General features: G+C 42.3%; 1 protein-coding gene across 1 annotated transcript; it reads right to left on the bottom strand.

Annotated features, from left to right (window-relative positions):
• Positions 1 to 1,297: 1,297 nt before the first annotated feature.
• On the bottom strand, positions 1,298 to 17,013 carry LOC139667340 (NLR family CARD domain-containing protein 3-like). Its single transcript, XM_071546794.1, has 11 exons — positions 16,967 to 17,013; positions 16,566 to 16,655; positions 16,052 to 16,130; positions 15,636 to 15,864; positions 11,291 to 13,079; positions 11,007 to 11,180; positions 9,458 to 9,631; positions 5,694 to 5,867; positions 4,437 to 4,604; positions 4,211 to 4,257; positions 1,298 to 3,969 (listed from the first exon to the last, which is right to left on the bottom strand). The coding sequence occupies exons 2-11, from the start codon at positions 16,613 to 16,615 to the stop codon at positions 3,371 to 3,373; spliced, it is 3,483 nt and encodes a 1,160-aa protein (XP_071402895.1). The 5' UTR covers positions 16,616 to 16,655; positions 16,967 to 17,013; the 3' UTR covers positions 1,298 to 3,370.
• Positions 17,014 to 19,328: the final 2,315 nt, after the last annotated feature.

Below are 19,328 nucleotides of genomic sequence, written 5' to 3'. Positions count from 1 at the left end.
GATAAGGGAGAGGAAGCAGCGGGGACTCTGACCGCAGTCATCACAGCAGCTGTGACAGCTTTGATTTGCGTTCCTTTGGGCTGGTGCCTGAAATCCAAGTGTAGCCCACCACTGTCAGATTTGAGAAATGATTGCGAGCCTCTTCATTCCCCTGCAGCCAATGGGAGGCCTCCGACGCTGGAACGATTATTGATGAGGAGCACCGGCGCGTGCTCACCTCTCCCTCCCTCTCCCGCCTCCACGCCCGGCTCAAATCACGCTGTCGTGCCTTGAGTGCGGCTCTGTCCTGAAAGCTGCTTCCACTTTAACTCTTCCTCGCCGAGAGTGCCTCGTCTGACTGAAGATCCAACGGACCAGAAAGAGGACCGAGGGTCCTGGGAGACCGCCGCCGGCCGACCCCAGCGCGCCGGCGATAGTAGCTACCGTTTATGGGACATTCCACTTTTTTAAATTTCACCTCTTAAGAACCGCTTATAATTATCCCATTTATTACAAAAGTATAACTCCAGATATTTTCCCTTTAGGAATCCTCATCTGATTTCCCTCCTCATATCTTTAAATTGGTTCAGTCTGTGTGTTAAATAGTCTAAACTCGCATTTACATGAGAGAAGTTGTTCTGTCTTCTGTGTGTGTAAGTCTCTTTGATATCTGAGGTCACTGAAGTCCTAAGAACTAGAAGAATAGTGAATAACTGTTTGGAAATACATTTCCAGCCTATATGCCCATATTACTATGTTAACCCATATAGAAACATATTAACAAAGAATCTATATTTTCCCAATAATACCCCTGACTATGACTCATTCAGTAAATGCACATACCTATGGGTGCCTTAGTTTCAACTGGAAGTCCCGGTTCAAGCCCCTCTGTCTGGCTTCAAACGTGCTGCTCTGTAGCTGAGCCTGACCTCTGACCTCTGACCTCACTGAGGATGGGGCCAGAGAAAAGACAACTTCCAATACTGTGGCACAGGTAGGCCACATCTGTCGAATACATGTGCCTTATGTGTCTTAATGCTATTCTTCTTGCTATGTTCTTATTTATATCCTGTTTAGCTCAAATGAAATGAAATTACCACATTTTTCTCTTTGATAGAATACTTGTTGTAAATTTTGCATCATAAAATGTGCAAAAAATCAAGGTCTCTGCAAACTTGTGAGCATGTCTGTGTTGGTTTAGCCTTCAGCCACTGTCTATGAATATGGACACTCAGGTGATTCTTCCATCAGTATGTATCCTGTTGGGACAAAAAGCATGTAATAAAATTTTTCATCATATTTCACTACTGGTTCGTCTTTAATATGCACCCTTCTTTTCTCTGCTGGTGCATTCAAACAACACAAGGTAAAACAGACGTATGTTTTCCTCTTGTAGATTAGAATCATACACAGACAAGTTTTTATTCATTTTCCACATTAAATTATGGAGTCACCTGGAATCTGTTATTCTACATACACAAAACTTATAATGGAGAAGCTACAACAAAAAAAATCTACACCGTTTACAAGTGCATGGTGATAAAATGAATATACAATAAAATAAGTATAACAATCCATGAAGTCGCTCGCACAATGTAAGCACACTGCCCATATATTATGTTTTACGTCAACATGGTCGATTTGAAGACCAGACAATAAAACATTCCCGCACAACAATTATTGATTAACTGACTGACGAACCTAGAGTTTTCAAAAACATAAGACAGAGCGATTAAGGGTGCGACCTTTCAGCAAGACATATTACGAAGCCAGATTAATACAAAAGATTTCGATAAATTGACAGAGATCAGACAGGGGGTAAAGAAACAAGAAAACAATATACAAAAATGATATGAAAACATATTGGCAAATATACAGCGCACAACAGAACGTATAAGAATGAAAAAGGACACAGTTTCACAATTACATGTTTCTACAATTACATGTCATGTGTTTCTAAAGTAACTCACTTTGTTAGAATACATTTTGGAATTACATTGAGGAATCAGACAGTCTGGCAGGCCAGTGCTACGTTTTAGAGTGTGTTCTCACGTAGTTTATGATACAACAATAACAATTTTTTAAGAAGAAATCATTTAAATTATCTGCACTTCTCCAAAACTTGCTGCTACTCATCATCTACTTGGGTTATGTTTTTGGCAGATATATTGTCTTTGCTTTAAACAATGAATAAACTCCTTCTGAAGTGTATAAGGCATGGATATGGTGTATAAGGCCCCCCTTTTATGATATAGGAACATTTGCAGCCCCCCCCCTTTTTTTTGCAGGCTCAGTTATCCCCCACCTGGCATCACAAATTTAGTATGTCACACACAGCAGGGAATCCACCAAAGGTATTACATTTCAAAATTATTCACACTAATACAATCAACCATACCTAGGAACCGGCTCTCAGATGACAAACAATAACTTGATTCTGTCTAATTAAATATTGCATTTGTTTCATTTTCAAAATAAAATGTCTGTTCTTGTACATGAGATGTTAAAACCCTGTTCAGTTACCGTTCACATACACTTCACTCTGTACACAGTGACTGATGGATCCTGTTTGTTTACAAAGAAATGGGCAGTAAACCTATATGAAAATGCAAACTTTAAAGACCCAATAGACAACTTTTTGGCTTTAACTTCTCATTATGAAGTAAATGTTGATTGCACAGTGTAATGGCTATAGAATAATGACACCATCGGCGTTTAGATTGGTTCCCTCTAAGCCTCGCTTTCACTATGCAATTCTGTCTGCCACCGGGTACGATCTCCTAGGAAAATGAAGGCTCGATTTACGGCACAAAGGAAGTGCGTCATCAATTGCGCAACCAAAAGAGGATAGGATAGGTTTTCCCCGGTAGCGGTAGCATTAGCCATGTTGCTAACGCTAACGCTAGCAGCCAGAAAACGAACCAGGAGCTACAAGGAAGCCAGGACCAGCCAGAAACAAACATCTATGTTTGTTTCAAACATCTATGATTGTTTCTGGAACAAAAGAATCAAACATCTAACTATGTTTGTTTCTGGCTGCTAGCGTTAGCTAGCGTAGCTAGCGTTAGCAACGTTAGCCATGTTGCAGCCAGAAACAAACAAATGATCCATTGTCCGTTTGATAATCTAAACAAAGAACACGTTTTCTTGCAGTGGCCTTTCTAAAATGAGCAGTGGTGAAAGGTACTATATTGTGTTATGATCAAGGAGTTGATAAGCAGACAGATGGTTTGTTCTATTGCACGGAGCTAGGCTCTAATGGAAAGCAATCCGGTTGTCTTTGTGACAGCAGCGCAAACAACAATACCACTTGGAAACACTAGGGGGGGACAACTGGGGGAAAGCTGAAAAGTTGTCTATCCACTTTAAAATTCTCCCAGTGAGTGAAGCATCATTTCAGCAGCTGTCTTTTGGTCAGCAGTTTGAGTGCTTCTCCACACAGGACACGTCTCCCCCTCAGCTCACACAGAGACACCGAGGAACCAAACTCAAACCCAAACGCAGGATAGAGTGGTCCAGTGAATGTGGAGTGGAAGGTGTGGAGGTGGCTCAGTGTGTCAGATGAAACTCTGTAGAAGGACAGAGAGCCAGCAGGCCAGTCCAGATACACTGCTACTCTGTTAGAGCCAGAGGAGGGGAGGGGGGAATGTATGAATGTCCCTCTGTTATTGTGCCAGGCAGAGTAACTATCATCAGAGCAGTCCAGACTCCAGGACTTGTCATTCCTTCCAAACTTGCAGTCATCACACCCTCCTTTCCAACTGATTGCACTGTAAGTCACTCCTATATAAACCTCTCCTTCCCTCTCGACCTCCCAGTAACAGCGACCGGTCAGACCATTTTGACACAGCAGCTGTTCCCAGTGGACAAATCTCTCTGGGTGATCAAGACTTGGCTTCCTTTCTCTCACTGCTGTCACCTTTCTGTTGTCTTCAGACAGGAACAGGTTTCTGTGTGCTGTTTTTGGGTCCAGTGTGAGTTCACAGGCATCTGATGGAGAGAACAAGACACAATACAGCAGCAGTTTCTCATTTAACAAGCCTGCTCTGGTTATTTGTTGATTTATTGACAGTTCATTTCTTAGCAGCTTCATGATGGCACATGATGTCAGTCTCAGTAGGATCTGAATGAATGGATGAATGTTACATACTGTGGTGTAGATGGACTTCCTATCTCAATAGTTGAATGTGTGCTGCTTTGTTACCATGAATCAAACTAAATACACACTTACACTTCCTCAGACCTGTCTTCAACCAGTGCACTCCACCATGGTCCACACTGGGAGAATAAACAAAGTCAGACCAGCAGATTCTCTTTGACGATGTAAACATGGGTACTTAATAACCTTCCCAATGAATGACTTCCACTCACATCCACCATTACACATTAAACAGTATTCCTCAGCTCCTCAGTCTGACAGAAAATGTGTGTGAGCTCTCAGCCTTCTACCTCCATACCTGAGAGTGTCCAGTCTCCAGTGTGGATCCTCCAGTCCAGCAGAGAGCAGCTTCACTTCTCCTGGGTGATTGTAGCTCAGGTCCAGCTCTCTCAGATGGGAGGGGTTGGAGCTCAGAGCCGAGGCCAGAGAAGCACAGCCTTCCTCTGTGAGCAGACAGCCTGACAGCCTGCACGCACGCACACACACACACACACACACACACACACACACACACACACACCAGCAAACTGCTGCATAGTGTTGCATTTTCTTCCAATAGTGTATAGTTTGTAGTGCTAGGAGATAAAACAATATCGGTAACTGTCTTGGTTAAATTTTCCTCAATTTCTAAATAAAAGCAGCTCGATAATTTTCAATAATGACCAGCAGAGTTCCTCTGTTAAAGCATAATTCTGGTTATTTTCAACCTGGTCCTTATTTTCCTACTTTGCCAACACACACACAAGTGCTCACTCACTTCCTTATTTACTTTGCTGGCTGCCAGTTTTCTGCTGCGTTCTGGTCATACTGGAAGAAATGCTGCTTTGTTTTTTTATGCTTATTTAAAGATGGTTATAGTGTTGAAAAATAGGACTGAAAAACCATTTCACTCCTGCTTCTTGTCTGTTTTTTTTTTATTTTAAATGAAAGTTGACAGTTTGATCTATTCAACTATTATTCAGAAGCAAATTAACCCTTTAAATTTGACAGAAATAGTGATTTTACATGTATCGTGATAAAACTCGATATTGCCCAATATGAACATTTTAATCATTTTAACATTTTCAGCCATATCTCCCAGCACTAATAGTTTGTTTATTCTTGAGGATTGCTTTTGCAAGCTTTTGTACAGGTTTTCTGAACAAGAGAGAAACTCCTTGTTTAAAAAGAGTTAGATGTTGGATTTTCTCATTAGTGCACTGCTCTGAAATTAGTTATGATAATGCAAAAACTGTAATTGTCTCCAATATTAACAGTTGACCCAAGGATCGGGTTTGTGTTTTCATTTCAGTTCTCGACTCAATTTGTGACAGAATCTGACAGGTCCTTTACTGTAGGTTTCAACAATAGAAGCAGTAAGGAGAGGAAATAATATTCTCAGAGGCTAGAAACTAGTGATAACTGTTGGTATCCCAGCTAGTTTCAAAACGAACATCAGCAGGAATATCTTACAGAGTTAGGGTTAGGGTTTATTAATGTACCCTTATTGTAAAGTGTTACCCTGACATTAATGTGCATGTAAAGCAGAATTTAAATGGTGGTCTGTAATACTGACCTGAGAGTCTCCAGTTTACAGTGTGGACTCTCCAGTCCAGCAGAGAGCAGCTTCACTCCTGAATCCTGCAGGTCGTTGTTACGCAGGTCCAGCTCTCTCAGACTGGAGGACTGGGAGCTGAGAAGTGACAACAACTCCTGACAGCATTTCTCTGTGAGTTTGTCTTGATTTAACCTGACAAAATATATATAAAAAAATATTTACTCTCTAGGCATTTCACTTTTCAGCGTTCAGAGTTCCAGAGTTCAGAAGGGGTTCAGTGTCTTACTACACTTGGGCAGGGAACATTTGGTGTTTCAGAGATCAAAAGTGATGCTTTAACCCCACGGAAGTAATAACAGAAGAAGTAGTAGTGTTTACATTCTCTGAAGCTCATGTTCTGGGATATTTCTCACCATGAATTCAGTGACATCTGGTAGGCTTTATAATTTGGGGATGAAGTGTCCTACAGATCAATATATTTACAGCCCTCCTCAGCATGTCTCTCTTCTATCTGCTCCATTGTCTTCACTGTCGGCGGACAGCAACCGGATACAGGTAGGAGGATGTACGAAGCGGGCCAATCACCGTTCTTGTGGTTGTGCTTTGCCCTACGTGTAGTTAGATTTTTGGAGAGGTGCACGTAAGCTACGGCGGGTCCCTCTGCGGGTGAGGTTTGACGTGGAAGTATAATTTCCACTTAAGGGTGGACCGATCATGCTTTCCCATTGTAAAATATATATGAACCCCAGCAAACCTAATCAATCTCAGGATGTGTCCATGTGATCAAAGGACCTAAAACACAGTATTGTTGGGTCACAGCCCTGTGCTCCCCAGGGGTTCAGATCCCTCTCCCATGTGGTCTCACCTGACAGGGGAGTGACCTGGCGTAAATGTGCCTTGGCCATGCACAGAGCATGTCAGGAATCCAGCCGAGGTCCACTGATTTTCTCTTTATGCATATTCAGTTAATTTTGTGTTTGCCTTTTGCCTGTCTTGTTTTCTGCTCTGTATGTCTGTGTCCAGTTCCCATACATCCAGCCCCTCCTGCTTCAGCTCCAATGATTGGTTTACCTGTTTCCTGCTCTTACCTGTTCCGCCTTGTCTCCGCCTCCTCTGCACCATCTACCAGGCAATCTTCTGCCAGTCCATCAAAGCACACCTGTCTCCACTTCTCGTTAGCTAGATGGTGTATATATACCTTGTGTTGTCAGTCAGTCTTTTCCAGTTCGTCCCAGTGTTTTCTCCTGTGTGTCGTTCCAGCCCGTTTCCTGTAGCCCGTAACTTGTTATTGGGAACGTATCTATGTTCCCAAGGTCCTATGTTACCAGGGTCCTATATTCCCCAGATTTATATGGCACATAATAGGAACATGACAAAGGGTCCTATGTTCCCCAGTTCTACATATGTGCTCTCCCAGGGTCCTATGTTCCCAGGGTCCTGTGTTTAACCCTAACCCTAACCCTAACTAACCATATTAAGCAAATACAGAGCTGGGGAACATCTTTTTCAGGTTCCCATTATGTGCTATATAGAGCTGGGGAACACAGGACCCTGGTAACATAGGACCTTGGGAACATAGGACCCTGGGAGAGCACATATGTAGAACTGGGGAACATAGGACCCTGGGAACATAGGACCATTTGTCATGTTCCCATTATTTGCCATATAAATCTGGGGAACATAGGACCCTGGGAACATAGGAATGATTCCTTGTTATGACCTTTTGCCTGGCTACTGGATTCTGACTCAGCTCACTGTTTCTGTACTGTTGCCTGGCTTGTTTGGATTACCTGGTTCTGACTTGGATTTGGACTGTGGTATTCGGCTCAGTAACGACCCTTGAACTTTTACCCCTGCCTCTGCCTGGTGTGTTCCGCTTTTGGGTCCTAACTACAAACCTGACAGAGCAGAAGAACAAAGGAATATTTCCTGTTCTGTGCAAAATCTGAAAAGTTTACCAATATCATAATTTAATTGAGCTCACTCAGTGGAAAAATACACTGAGTGATACATATGAGTGTTTGATTGTTTTACAAGGTGTGGAACATGCCTTTTATGCTCATAAAATTATCTCCATTTCTGATACATGCAGAATCAAGTAGTAACACTGGAATCACATCCCCGCCTCAGGTTATTGAAATGACCAAAGGGCTGTCACCTGCCCCCTTGGTGCACCCCAGATAAAACTTCTCCCTCAACTCCTCCAAGGGGGTTCAAAGTAGATATGTGAAGCATGAAGGGCTCTGAGAATCTGCTAATGAACCGAACAACCTATGAGATGAACTGCCCGAGATGAACCTTCTCATGTTGGGACGTGTCACTCCACTGCCAGGATCCTTCACCAGGATCCTTCAAGATGGGGACTCGAGTTAAGCCGAGTAAGTGCGACTCGCTCTCAAGTTGCACTGAAGCCGCATGCAAATTGACCTCAGACTCGACTTGGACTTCCCCTCAAATGACTTCAGACTTGACTCAGACTCTAGGTTAGTGACTTGTGAACAATGAGCATCTGTAAAAGAATGGCATTTCACTGTAGAGACATAATAAGACGTAATATAATCACCTGGCTGTAAATTTCTTAGGGATAACTGTTAGGGTTTAAACAGACCATCCGAGACTTGACTCGTGACCAAAGACGTGAGACTTGACTCGGACTTGAGCTCAAAGACTTGAGACTTGACTTGGACTTGAGCTCAAAGACTTGAGATTTGACTTGGACTTGCATTAAGTAACTTGTGAGCATCTGATATGACCACAAATAAAACAAGCACAGATCCTGTACAGACCCACAGCGCATGTGTTGAATTCAATAGGCCCTTTTCACATTGTCATGGTAACAGCTTCCATGCTGAGAAACCGGTGCATCACAACTTCCTGTGGCAAGTTTCTTTTTGCGACTTATTGACAAACCAATCCAACAAAGACAACAAAAACAACTAAATTGTAATGGTTACTAGCACTAGATACATAATGTAACAAATTACAATTTTTGGGCAGGTTGTGAAGTGAGTGAAGGCCATAGCTGGCAACAGGTAGTTGGAACGCACTGGTTTCTCAATGCAGAAGCATCCGTCTGTAACCATAGTAACATTTACTTCAGACCAATATGGCAGCTACCATTGCCTGTATTTCACTTGTGTATTTTTGGTTTACTTGACACCAGTAACACCAGTAACCAGATCCGTCAATGTATCCATAAGATCTTAATAAACCGGCACTGACAGTGGCGTCATATTCTCTTTTTCCACCGCATGGACTTAATACTTTTAACCTCAACATTTGGGCCGGGCCAAGACCTCAGAACTGGTAGGAACAACCACAATGTTGAGGAAATAGACTGGATAGAAAATTTGAGAATGTCTCACAACAGTTATCTCTGTCTCTTTCAAATTAACGATGATAATGTGACGTAACGTAACGAGTGTTGCACCTTACGTCATGTAACAACCAGTTGTCCAGTCTGGTTCTGGTTCACACTACTCGGACTAACCAAATCCGCTCTCAAATTCAGTAGTCAATACCTGAATTTTCAGGTAGTGAGCTCAGCTGTAGAATGCAGTTTTAGTAACCGAAGTGTGTGAACTTAACAGGATTAAGCACTCCAATGAGGGGTGACAACCGTATTTAGTTGCAGTGTAGTGGCATTTAGCCCATAGGCGAGGGGCCATGTCTTAGTCAAAGACACCCTCTAGAGGCCATCTCACGAAGCAACATCAGAAAACAGGATGCAATGTTATAGTTACAAGATATTTCTCCACAAACGCATAATAAACTGATTTTACCTGAGACTTTCCAGTCTACAGTGTGGACTCTCCAGTCCAGCAGAGAGCAGCTTCACTCCTGAATCCTGCAGGTTGTTGTTACTCAGGTCCAGCTCTCTCAGACTAGAGAAATGGGAGCTGAGAACTGAGGCCAGAGCTTCACAGCTTCTCTCTGACAGCTTACAGCCATTCACCCTCCATGGACAGGAAAACATATGGAAATGTTAATCTCTTATATTTACTGTCATTATTGTCTGTGTTTTTTGGGCACTGCTTTCATATTATTACAACTAATAATAATAGACTGTCTTTATGTATCCCATATCTAAAGCAGAGTTTACAGTGTGCTTTGCATGGTCCATGGACTAACAATGCCAGGGAAACTGCTTTGATTCCCACTGGGGTCACCCATGCTAACAATGTACTCACACATGGTAGTGTAAGGTGATTTGATAAATAAATCCACCAAATGGGTTATGTTTTGTTATGCTGTACAATTAGCCATAACAAATAAAATGAAGTGGATATAGATTAGGCAACACTTTAAAAAATAAGTGTTTCTATATAATGATAATATAAAATATAAACATGGGAAACAACAAGATTAAGAAGAGAGGAAGGACAAAAAGCAAATACATAAAAGCAAGTCAATAAAACTATGTTTTACAGTATACTGAATCTACCAGTTTATGTCCCTCAGGAAGGCACTGCATAGTGTCACAAAAGTGTCATCAGGGCTCACCTTTAGTCTTGAGTCTAGACTAAGGCAATCTCGGAACCCATCATCTATCGGTCTGACGATGATTAGACTCTGGGGGGCGACGACCAATATTTTGGGGTTTCCTGTGTAACCAGCGGACATCCGGGCCAAGACTTTCTCTTCTGTGTGCCGTCATTGTTTACAGTCCGATTAGCAACTTGAGACGTGAGAATGGAACGTTTCTCCACACAGTACACAAACATTGATACTTTTTGTGGGTGTTTTAGGTCCAGACGACATTTCGGCTAATCTCTATAAACAGATATCTGCATATGAGACGTCGTCTCATATGCATATCTGAACTCCATTCAACTCCATTCTCGCCCCCAGAGTCTAATCATCGTCAGACCGATAGACGATGGGTTCCGAGATTGAGACTAAGGGAAAGTCAGAAGGACCCGAAGATCTCAGCTTGCTCTCTGGCTCATTGGGAACTAAGAGGTCCACAGTGTAATTTAGCCATGCTTTAAATGTGTTCAGTGAAATTGTAATATTAATTCTATATCTAACTGGTAACCAGTGGAAAGATGTTAAAATTGGGGATATGGTGATCTTACCTTACCACTGGATAAAATCCTAGCTGCTCTATTCTGAACAAGCTTGAGATGTGAATTAGTGGCTGAGACAGGTATAGAGAGAGGCACAGTAATCTAAATGACAAAATATTAAAGCATGGGTGAACTGAAAACTTGCAGGGTCACCCTTTGCAGATTCAAGAATCCTGACCTGAGAGAGACTGTTCTGAGAGCATGGACCTTAGTTTGGAGAAATGTGTCAAATCAACTGAGAAAAACTGTAACCTGATCTTACCTGAGAGTTTCCAGTCTACAGGGTGGACTCCGCAGTCCAGCAGAGAGCAGCTTCACTCCTGAATCCTGCAGGTCGTTGTTACTCAGGTCCAGCTCTCTCAGATTAGAGGACTGGCATCTGAGAACTGAGGCCAGAGCTGCACAGCTTCTCTCTGATAGCTCACAGTCACTCAGCCTGTGGAAGAATTCAAAAACACTTTGAAACTTTGAAAATATGTATCTTTTACTTTCTTTTGTAAAAGATCACGTCATATATTTAATCTATCGAGTTATCTATGCACTTACACAGATTTATTGGAGGCTTTGACCACTGGCAGCAGCCTCAGAAGAGCCTCCTCTGAAGCAGAGTATTTCTTCAGGTCAAACACATCCAGCTCTTTTTCTGATGACAGTAAGATGAAGACCAGAGCCGACCACTGAGCAGGGCAGAGTTCGCCTGTGGAGAGACTTCCTGATCTCAGGTGCTGTTGGATCTCCTCCACTAGAGAACAGTCATTTAGCTCATTCAGACAGTGGAACAGATTGATGCTTCTCTCTGGAGAGGGATTCTCCCTGATCCTCTCCTTGATGTATTTGACTGTTTCCGGATTGGTCTGTGAGCTACTTCCTGTCTGTGTCAGCAGGCCTCGTAGGAGAGTCTGATTGGTCTCCAGTGAAAGGCCCAGGAGGAAGCGGAGAAACAAGTCCAGGTGTCCATTTGGACTCTGTAAGGCCGCGTCCACAGCACTCTGGTAGAGGTGATCTACCAGACACCGGCCTATTCCTCCAAAGGTTGAGGTTGATTGCAGTAGATTGACACCAGAGTCAATGAATGAGACGATGACATAAACAGCAGCCAGAAACTCCTGAATGCTCAGATGGACAAAGCAGAACACCTTGTCCTGGTACAGCCCACGCTCCTCTTTAAAGATCTGTGTGAACACTCCTGAGTACACTGAGGCTGCTCTGATCTCAATGCCACATTCTGTCAGGTCTGCTTCATAGAAGATCAGGTTGCCTTTCTCCAGCTGGTCGAAAGCCAGTTTTCCCAGAGAGATAATCATATTCCTGCTCTCTGTATTCCAGATTGGATCTGTCTCATCTCTCCCATGATACTTGACGTTCCCCAGTTTGGTTTGAACCAGCAGGAAGTGGATGTACATTTCAGTCAGGGTCTTGGGCAAGTCTCCTCTCTCTTCTGTTCCCAACACATGCTCCAGAACTGCAGCAGTGATCCAGCAGAAGACTGGGATGTGGCACATGATGCGGAGGCTTTGTGAAGTCTTGATGTGGGAGATGATTCTGCTGGAAAGCTCCTCATCAGTGACTCTTTTCCTGAAGTACTCCTCCTTCTGTGGGTCAGTGAAGCCTCTCACTTCTGTCACCATGTCAACACACTCAGGAGGGATCTGATTGGCTGCTGCAGGTCGTGTGGTTATCCAGAGGCAAGCAGAGGGAAGCAGTTTCCCCTTGATGAGGTTTGTCAGCAGCACATCCACTGAGGTTGACTCTGTAACATCAGTCAGGATCTCATTGTTGTGGAAGTCTAGAGGAAGTCGACACTCATCCAGACCATCAAAGATGAACACAACCTGGAACTTGTCAAACCTGCAGATTCCTGCTTCTTTGGTCTCAGTAAAGAAGTGATGAAGAAGTTCCACCAAGCTGCACTTTTTCCCTTTCAGCAAATTCAGCTCTCGGAAAGTGAATGGAAATGTGAACTGTATATCATGGTTGGCTTTGTCTTCAGCCCAGTCCAGAGTGAACTTCTGTGTTAAGACTGTTTTCCCAATGCCAGCCACTCCCTTTGTCATCACTGTTCTGATTGGTTTAACTCTTCCAGGTAAGGGTTTAAAAACGTCTTCACATTTGATTGGTGTTTCTGGTCTCACTGGTGTCCTGGATGCCTTTTCAATCTGTCTGACCTCATGTTCATCATTGACCTCTCCACTCCCTCCCTCTGTGATGTAGAGCTCTGTGTAGATCTGATTCAGAAGTGTTGGGTTTCCTGCTTTGGCAATCCCCTCAAACAAACACTGAAACTTCTCCTTCAGATTGGATTTGAATTTACGTTGGCAGATGGAAGCAAGAGTTTCTGAATGAGCAAAGAACAAATAACTTCAATGAGTGGATGTTTTGGTAAAAATGAGAAATGTGAACATTTCCTGGTAAATGTATACATTAGGGTTCGACCAATATATAGGTTTGCCGATATATCAAGGCGATACCGCCTTTTTTTTAATATCTGATATCAACGTGTCCATGTCTTTCGTCTCCAGTATGAAATAGGTTATTCTCTAGCTTCCTTATATTAAAAAGGTTACTCTATTCACCTCCTGGCTCGCTTATTTTGTCTAATTCTGCCATCTAGTGGCTATTCAGAAAACAGTCACCCTCAACCACTGGCTGTTGGTCTGAGAAGGACCTAACTGTAGGCTTGTGGGAGGATGACGTATTAAATGTGGGCGGTCCAAAAGTTTGTTTGACGTTTGACCCGCCCCACTCATCGAATGATTTGTGGCAGCTGAAGCAGAAGTGTAGGCTGAAGCTTTCCTGTGGTTGACTAACGGCTAAGTGACTAAGACAGTTTTCCGTTAGCCGCAAAGTAGTTTTCTTCGGCAACTAAACAAAGCAACGAATGGTAAGTATAGTCAAGACGCCCGTGCACAGAAAACAGATTTTCATGTTTAAATCTACAGTATACAGTATGTTCATCAACAACTGAGGTACCATTGACATAATTACATCAGACAACCAGCAGATGGCAATGAACCAAGTAAAAATTGACTGACACACGTTTAATGCGTCATCAGGTTTGACCCGGCCATGATCAGCACGTCACCAATGGCAATGAACCTAGTATTGACTCACACGTTTGACCCCGCCCACGTTTAGCATGTCACGGTCCTGCAAGCCCGCAGTTAGGGATACTTGGGGGAAGCTCAGTTTGCTGGCAGGCAATTTTGGAGCAGCTGACTGCCTGGATTAGGGCTGTTCGATTCCAGAAATTTTTTAATCGACTCTATCAATTCCCAATAGTTGGAATCTGAATCGATTCCAGACAAAATACCGCCACACTACCAATGTGTGTGGTGTAGAATTAGGCATTTTCTCAACAGTCAGCAACAGTGTCTAATACCTGGTCTAAGCTCTCCCTCTGCTGCTCTCTTACTCTGTTGCCGAGCAAACTTGAGCCACTTATCAGAATCGCCAGAGAGGAATTAATTAGTTGTTTGAACCATGGAACGCCAACACTGCACAATTTATGGGCCAAGAAAAGCAAAAAAAACTGCAAAAACAGTGTGTTTCTCTGAAGACCTTAAGGTGAAACGCAAAAAGTTATGTGACCTAACCTTTAGCTAGCTAACAACTGTTGTTAATATTTTAAGAGTAGGCTTAGGTAGGCTAACATTCCATGGGCCCTTTTCACAAACATGGCTGCCATAGGTATAGATCGGTTCTCACCATTGCCAGCGATGTTAAAAAGCAAACTTTCTGTCGCCCATACTCCCAACTTGCTCTGTCTGTGATCACTTACTTTGTGTTGCAACATAACGTATAACACAATATAGGTGTTGTCACTGATATATCTTTCTGTTTCTGTTGTCAATGACTGCACACCTATAAAAAACTGCTTTGATTGAGGGTCACAAAATACTAACAGTACAGAAATTACCGTTAGCCTGTTAGCATTTTGTGATCCTTGATCACAGATTTGTCATCTATAGTATTTTTTTTTGCATAGTCATTTTGAAATTGAAGATATTGAATATCGGCAAAAAATATTGGAATATAATATCGGTATTGTCCTTAAAACAGTGGTTCTCAACATGGGGTACGGGGACCACCAGGGGTCCTTGGGGAGGTTCCAGGGGGTTCCCAGCAAATGGATGAATTGTTAAACTTCACCATTATTTCATTTACAAGAAGTTCGCATAATTAGAGAATGTAGAAGAAAAGACTGTTTTGATCATAGTTTGGCTGTTATCTCTCTACCTACAATACAGATAGTCGTGGAATTCTGGACAAATCATATCTAACAATAAAAATATTCTCAGATTTGGGTCCGAGAGACAAAATCTCATCAAATGGGGGTCCGTGGCTCTAATGTGTACTAAATTAGGGGTCCTTGATAGGAAAAAGGTTGAGAATCACTGCCTTAAAAAACCCATATTAGTCGAACCCTAGTTTATACAGTATATCCCCACTCCATGGCATCAGTTCAGCTCATATATCAAAAGAGAGAGTCCGCAATGGCTTCCATGGCATTTATTCGTATTACCATGTGAGGTTTCGAGCATGTGCTTTTCTTCAGACAACTATTCAGCTCATCACTGCTGAGTGGACAAACAGGTCCTGACTGGGTGCAGCTCAATGTGAAAGGCATCTGGTGTGGTGTGTTGTTTTTTTGTTTTTTTTACAGTGTTCACCACTGTGTTCAGCGTATTACACTAACATTAACAATAATAATATATATATAAAATGTAATTTTACCTGATTATCCAGAGGGATTGTGCTCATTTACCTTTGAATCTTAAATTGAATAGATATTGTTTCGCAAATGTTTAGATTTACAGCTGAGTTTGTAAATACATCTTCCCTTTTTCCCACCATTTCCCCTTTCATGTTAAACCTGTTAAAAGCGTCTTACTGCTCTGCAGAGAGTCAGCCAGCTCCTCCTGCTTCATTCTCCTCAGGAAGTGCAGTGTGATCTGCAGAACTGCCTCTCTGCCGCTCCACCTGTGCTCTTCCTCCTCACTGTCCACCACCTCCTCATCCTCCCTCTGCCTCTCTAAATATTCTGGGTAATCTGGACTCAGAGCCCTCTGGAACCTCTTCAGCTCGGTCTTCACAAAGGTGACAATGTTCTCCTCAAGCAGCTAGAACAGAGTAATATATGAATTAAACTTTCTTTCTAAAATCGTGGAACAAACATCAGATCCATCTTGCATAGATTTTTCAACATTTCACTCAAAAAGGTGTGTACATTTACACACCCTAAACATCAGATCCATCTTGCATAGATTTTTCAACATTTCACTCAAAAAGGTGTGTACATTTACACACCATAAATATGGAGTCCAGGTCTGCTTGATGCTCCTGGGCAGACTGACCACTTAGAACCTCTGACCTCTCCTGGTGGACTCTGTGAAAAAACAAAACATGAGATGATAATAATACTAATACTAATACTAATACTAATTAAAATGCATTTTATTTGTACTGCACTTTTCATTCACAATTAATCTCAAAGTGCTACAGAGTTAAAAACAAAACATAAAACAGAACGAAGAAAATAATCATTAAACAAAAGTTAACATGAAAAAGCCTTCCTAAATAAAAAGGTCCAAACAGCATAACTCAAGTGGTCTGAAGCCTAACGATTGCACTGTGGTTCCAAAACGGCAATATTTTCCTCATTATCTCCTAGAGTTTCATTGTAAAACACAGAAGATCAAACAGCCTTGCCATCACACTGGAGTGTTTGTGGCTAACAGTATGAAGGGTCAGACCAATCTCATGACTGAGAGTCTGATGACAACAAACCCATCTGTTTTTATCATCAGTTTTACATTTTTACCTTTTATCAATAGAGTGGTGCCCATGTTTGAAGTGACTCCTCATGGACATAAAGCTGGGTACAGAGGAGCCTGATCTCTTCTGCCGGATCCTGATGGAAACACAGGATGGACAAAGCAGGGGTGATGGTAGAAAAAGGCTAGACAGACAGCAGTTTGACAGTTGCTGCCTTGGAGTGAATGAGTAACACTCCTCCCTCCCTCCATGACTTCCTTCAAAGTGCCCTTAAACAAGAAAATTAAGCCCCAACTTGCTCTGGCGGAACAATAAAAGGCAGCTCCCAGGTGTGAATATATTACTGTATGTATGTGAAGAAGAGTGATGCTGAAAAAGAGCATGCATGCTGAGCAAACCTCTGCATAAGTAATAGTTAAAACATTTTAAATGCTAGTAACAAATTACCTCTTTTCAGAAGAATGGTGTTCATCTTTAAAATCAATAGGGTCAGATTTTGACCGGCCACTCCTCATGGACACGCAGCTGGGTTGAGGGGAGTCTGGTCTGTCCTGCTGGACTCTGGTAGACAGAGAAGAAGACCACCAAGGTAGGAAATTAACTTTTTAGTCAACCAGCCACAGTAGCACGTGGACACCCAGAAACCCAGAAAAAAGAGGTCACAAAAAGTATTTCCTCTCATACACCCATAAGTGTAGGAACTTGCTCTGGATAAGTGTGTTAGTAGTGAAACACATAAAAGAGCTATTTATAAATGCAATACGGTGAACATTTGAAAGTTTGAATGACATTGCTAGATTTACCGATACAAGCTGCATTTATGTCCTAAAAAGTGTGCGGAAGAATAATAATAATAACTAGGAGAGTTTACATTTTCTGAAGAATTGTTTAAGTCCTACTTGCACGCAGTTCCACGTCTTCCCGGACTACACCCCCGCGGTCTCCATGAAGCGGGCATGTTTTACGGAGGTGAGACGTACTCTGCGTGGGATATCTGGTGCGAAATATGGATTCATATATCCAGCCCGACTGAGAGTGACTCTCCCCGGCCAAAAAGAAAGGAGGTTCACAGACGCAAAAGAAGCCATGGAATATGTTAACCGTGACTCCACACCATGACTGACTCTGGAAGATTATGATGTGGACACTTTGTTGTAACGATAGATCCACAAATCTCTGCTTTTTCTACTTTAAATGATGGCATCTACTCCCACAACTGTGGGAGCTCAGGTTCATGTCGATTTGGTTCTTTGTTGAGGTAGTGTTTCTAGCCGGCTTCTCTGGCTTAGCCCCCCTTTATATTTGGGGTGTCACGTCGTTCTTGTGCTACGACTAGACCTGTTCATGTCTGTATTGTTCTGCCCTTTGCTTGTTGTTTTTCTTATGGAGTTCCGGGGGCTGGGAGGGGGGGGTGAAGATCCTTTTCAAATTACGGTAGCATCTGGTTCAGAGATCTATATTTCCCAATACAGAATAAATTTACATGACGGTGACTATAGCTGATCCGAGAGGGGGTGTAGGCCTACCAGGGATAACGTTTACCTCCCTTAATGTTAAAGGGTTAAATAACCCAATAAAAAAGGGGAAGATACTTTCTTACCTCAAATCTATATCAGCGGACATCATATTTATACAGGAAACGCACCTTATAGATGTAGCACATTCCAGGCTTAGAGGCAGGTGGATAGGACAGACCTTTCACTCCTCTTTTTCTACAAAAGCAAGGGGGGTTGCCATACTTCTCAGGAAAAATATTCCCTTTAAGCACATAGATACAATTACGGATAATCAGGGTAGATTTCTTATTGTCACAGGGGAACTATATTCATGTCCAGTAACATTACTAAATGGCCCCAACTTTGACAACCCCAATTTTTATAGTAAAGCGTTCTCACTTATACCAGCATCAACACCTCAGACCAATCTGATAATTGGTGGGGATTTTAACTGTGTATTAGACCCTTACCTAGATAAATCTTCACAACAAAACCCAAGAAATTCCAACACAGCTGAGTTGCTTACATCATTTGCCACCAATTCAAATCTAGTGGATATTTGGAGGGTGCTAAATCCTACTGGCCGAGATTACTCTTTCTTCTCTCCAGGTGTGAATATATTACTGTATGTATGTGAAGAGGAGTGATGCTGAAAAAGAGCATGCATGCTGAGCAAACCTCTGCATAAGTAATAGTTAAAACATTTTAAATGCTAGTAACAACTTCTTTTCAGAAGAATGGTGTTCATCTTTAAAATCAATAGGGTCAGATTTTGACCGGTCACTCCTCATGGACACGCAGCTGGGTTGAGGGGAGTCTGGTCTGTCCTGCTGGACTCTGGTAGACAGAGAAGAAGACCACCAAGGTAGGAAGTTCACTTTTTAGTCAACCAGCCACAGTAGCAGGTGGACACCCAGAAACCCAGAAAAAAGAGGTCACAAAAAGTATTTCCTCTCCTACACCCATAAGTGTAGGAACTTGCTCTGGATAAGTGTGTTAGTAGTGAAACACATAAAAGAGCTATTTATAAATGCAATACGGTGAACATTTGAAAGTTTGAATGGCATTGCTAGATTTACCGATACAAGCTGCATTTATGTCCTAAAAAATGCGCGGAAGAACAATAATAATAACTAGGAGAGTTTAAATTTTCTGAAGAATTGTTTAAGTCCTACTTGCTTCAGCAGCTACCCACATAGGAGGGGACGTTCTGGGGACCTTGCGTAATGTTCCCTAAAAGTTCTGTAAAGGTGACAAACGTCCCGAACCTTTACAGAACTTTCCAGAACGTTCCTAAAATGTCCTCTTTTGGT

This window comes from Centroberyx affinis, unplaced genomic scaffold (genome assembly GCF_046629955.1).
Source record: "Centroberyx affinis isolate AG114_WGS23_722 - 3 ecotype Tasmania unplaced genomic scaffold, CSIRO-AGI_Caff_v1 ptg005455l_1, whole genome shotgun sequence".
NCBI classification, from domain to species: Eukaryota; Metazoa; Chordata; class Actinopteri; order Beryciformes; family Berycidae; genus Centroberyx; species Centroberyx affinis.
This window is presented reverse-complemented; position numbering and strand designations above follow the sequence as displayed.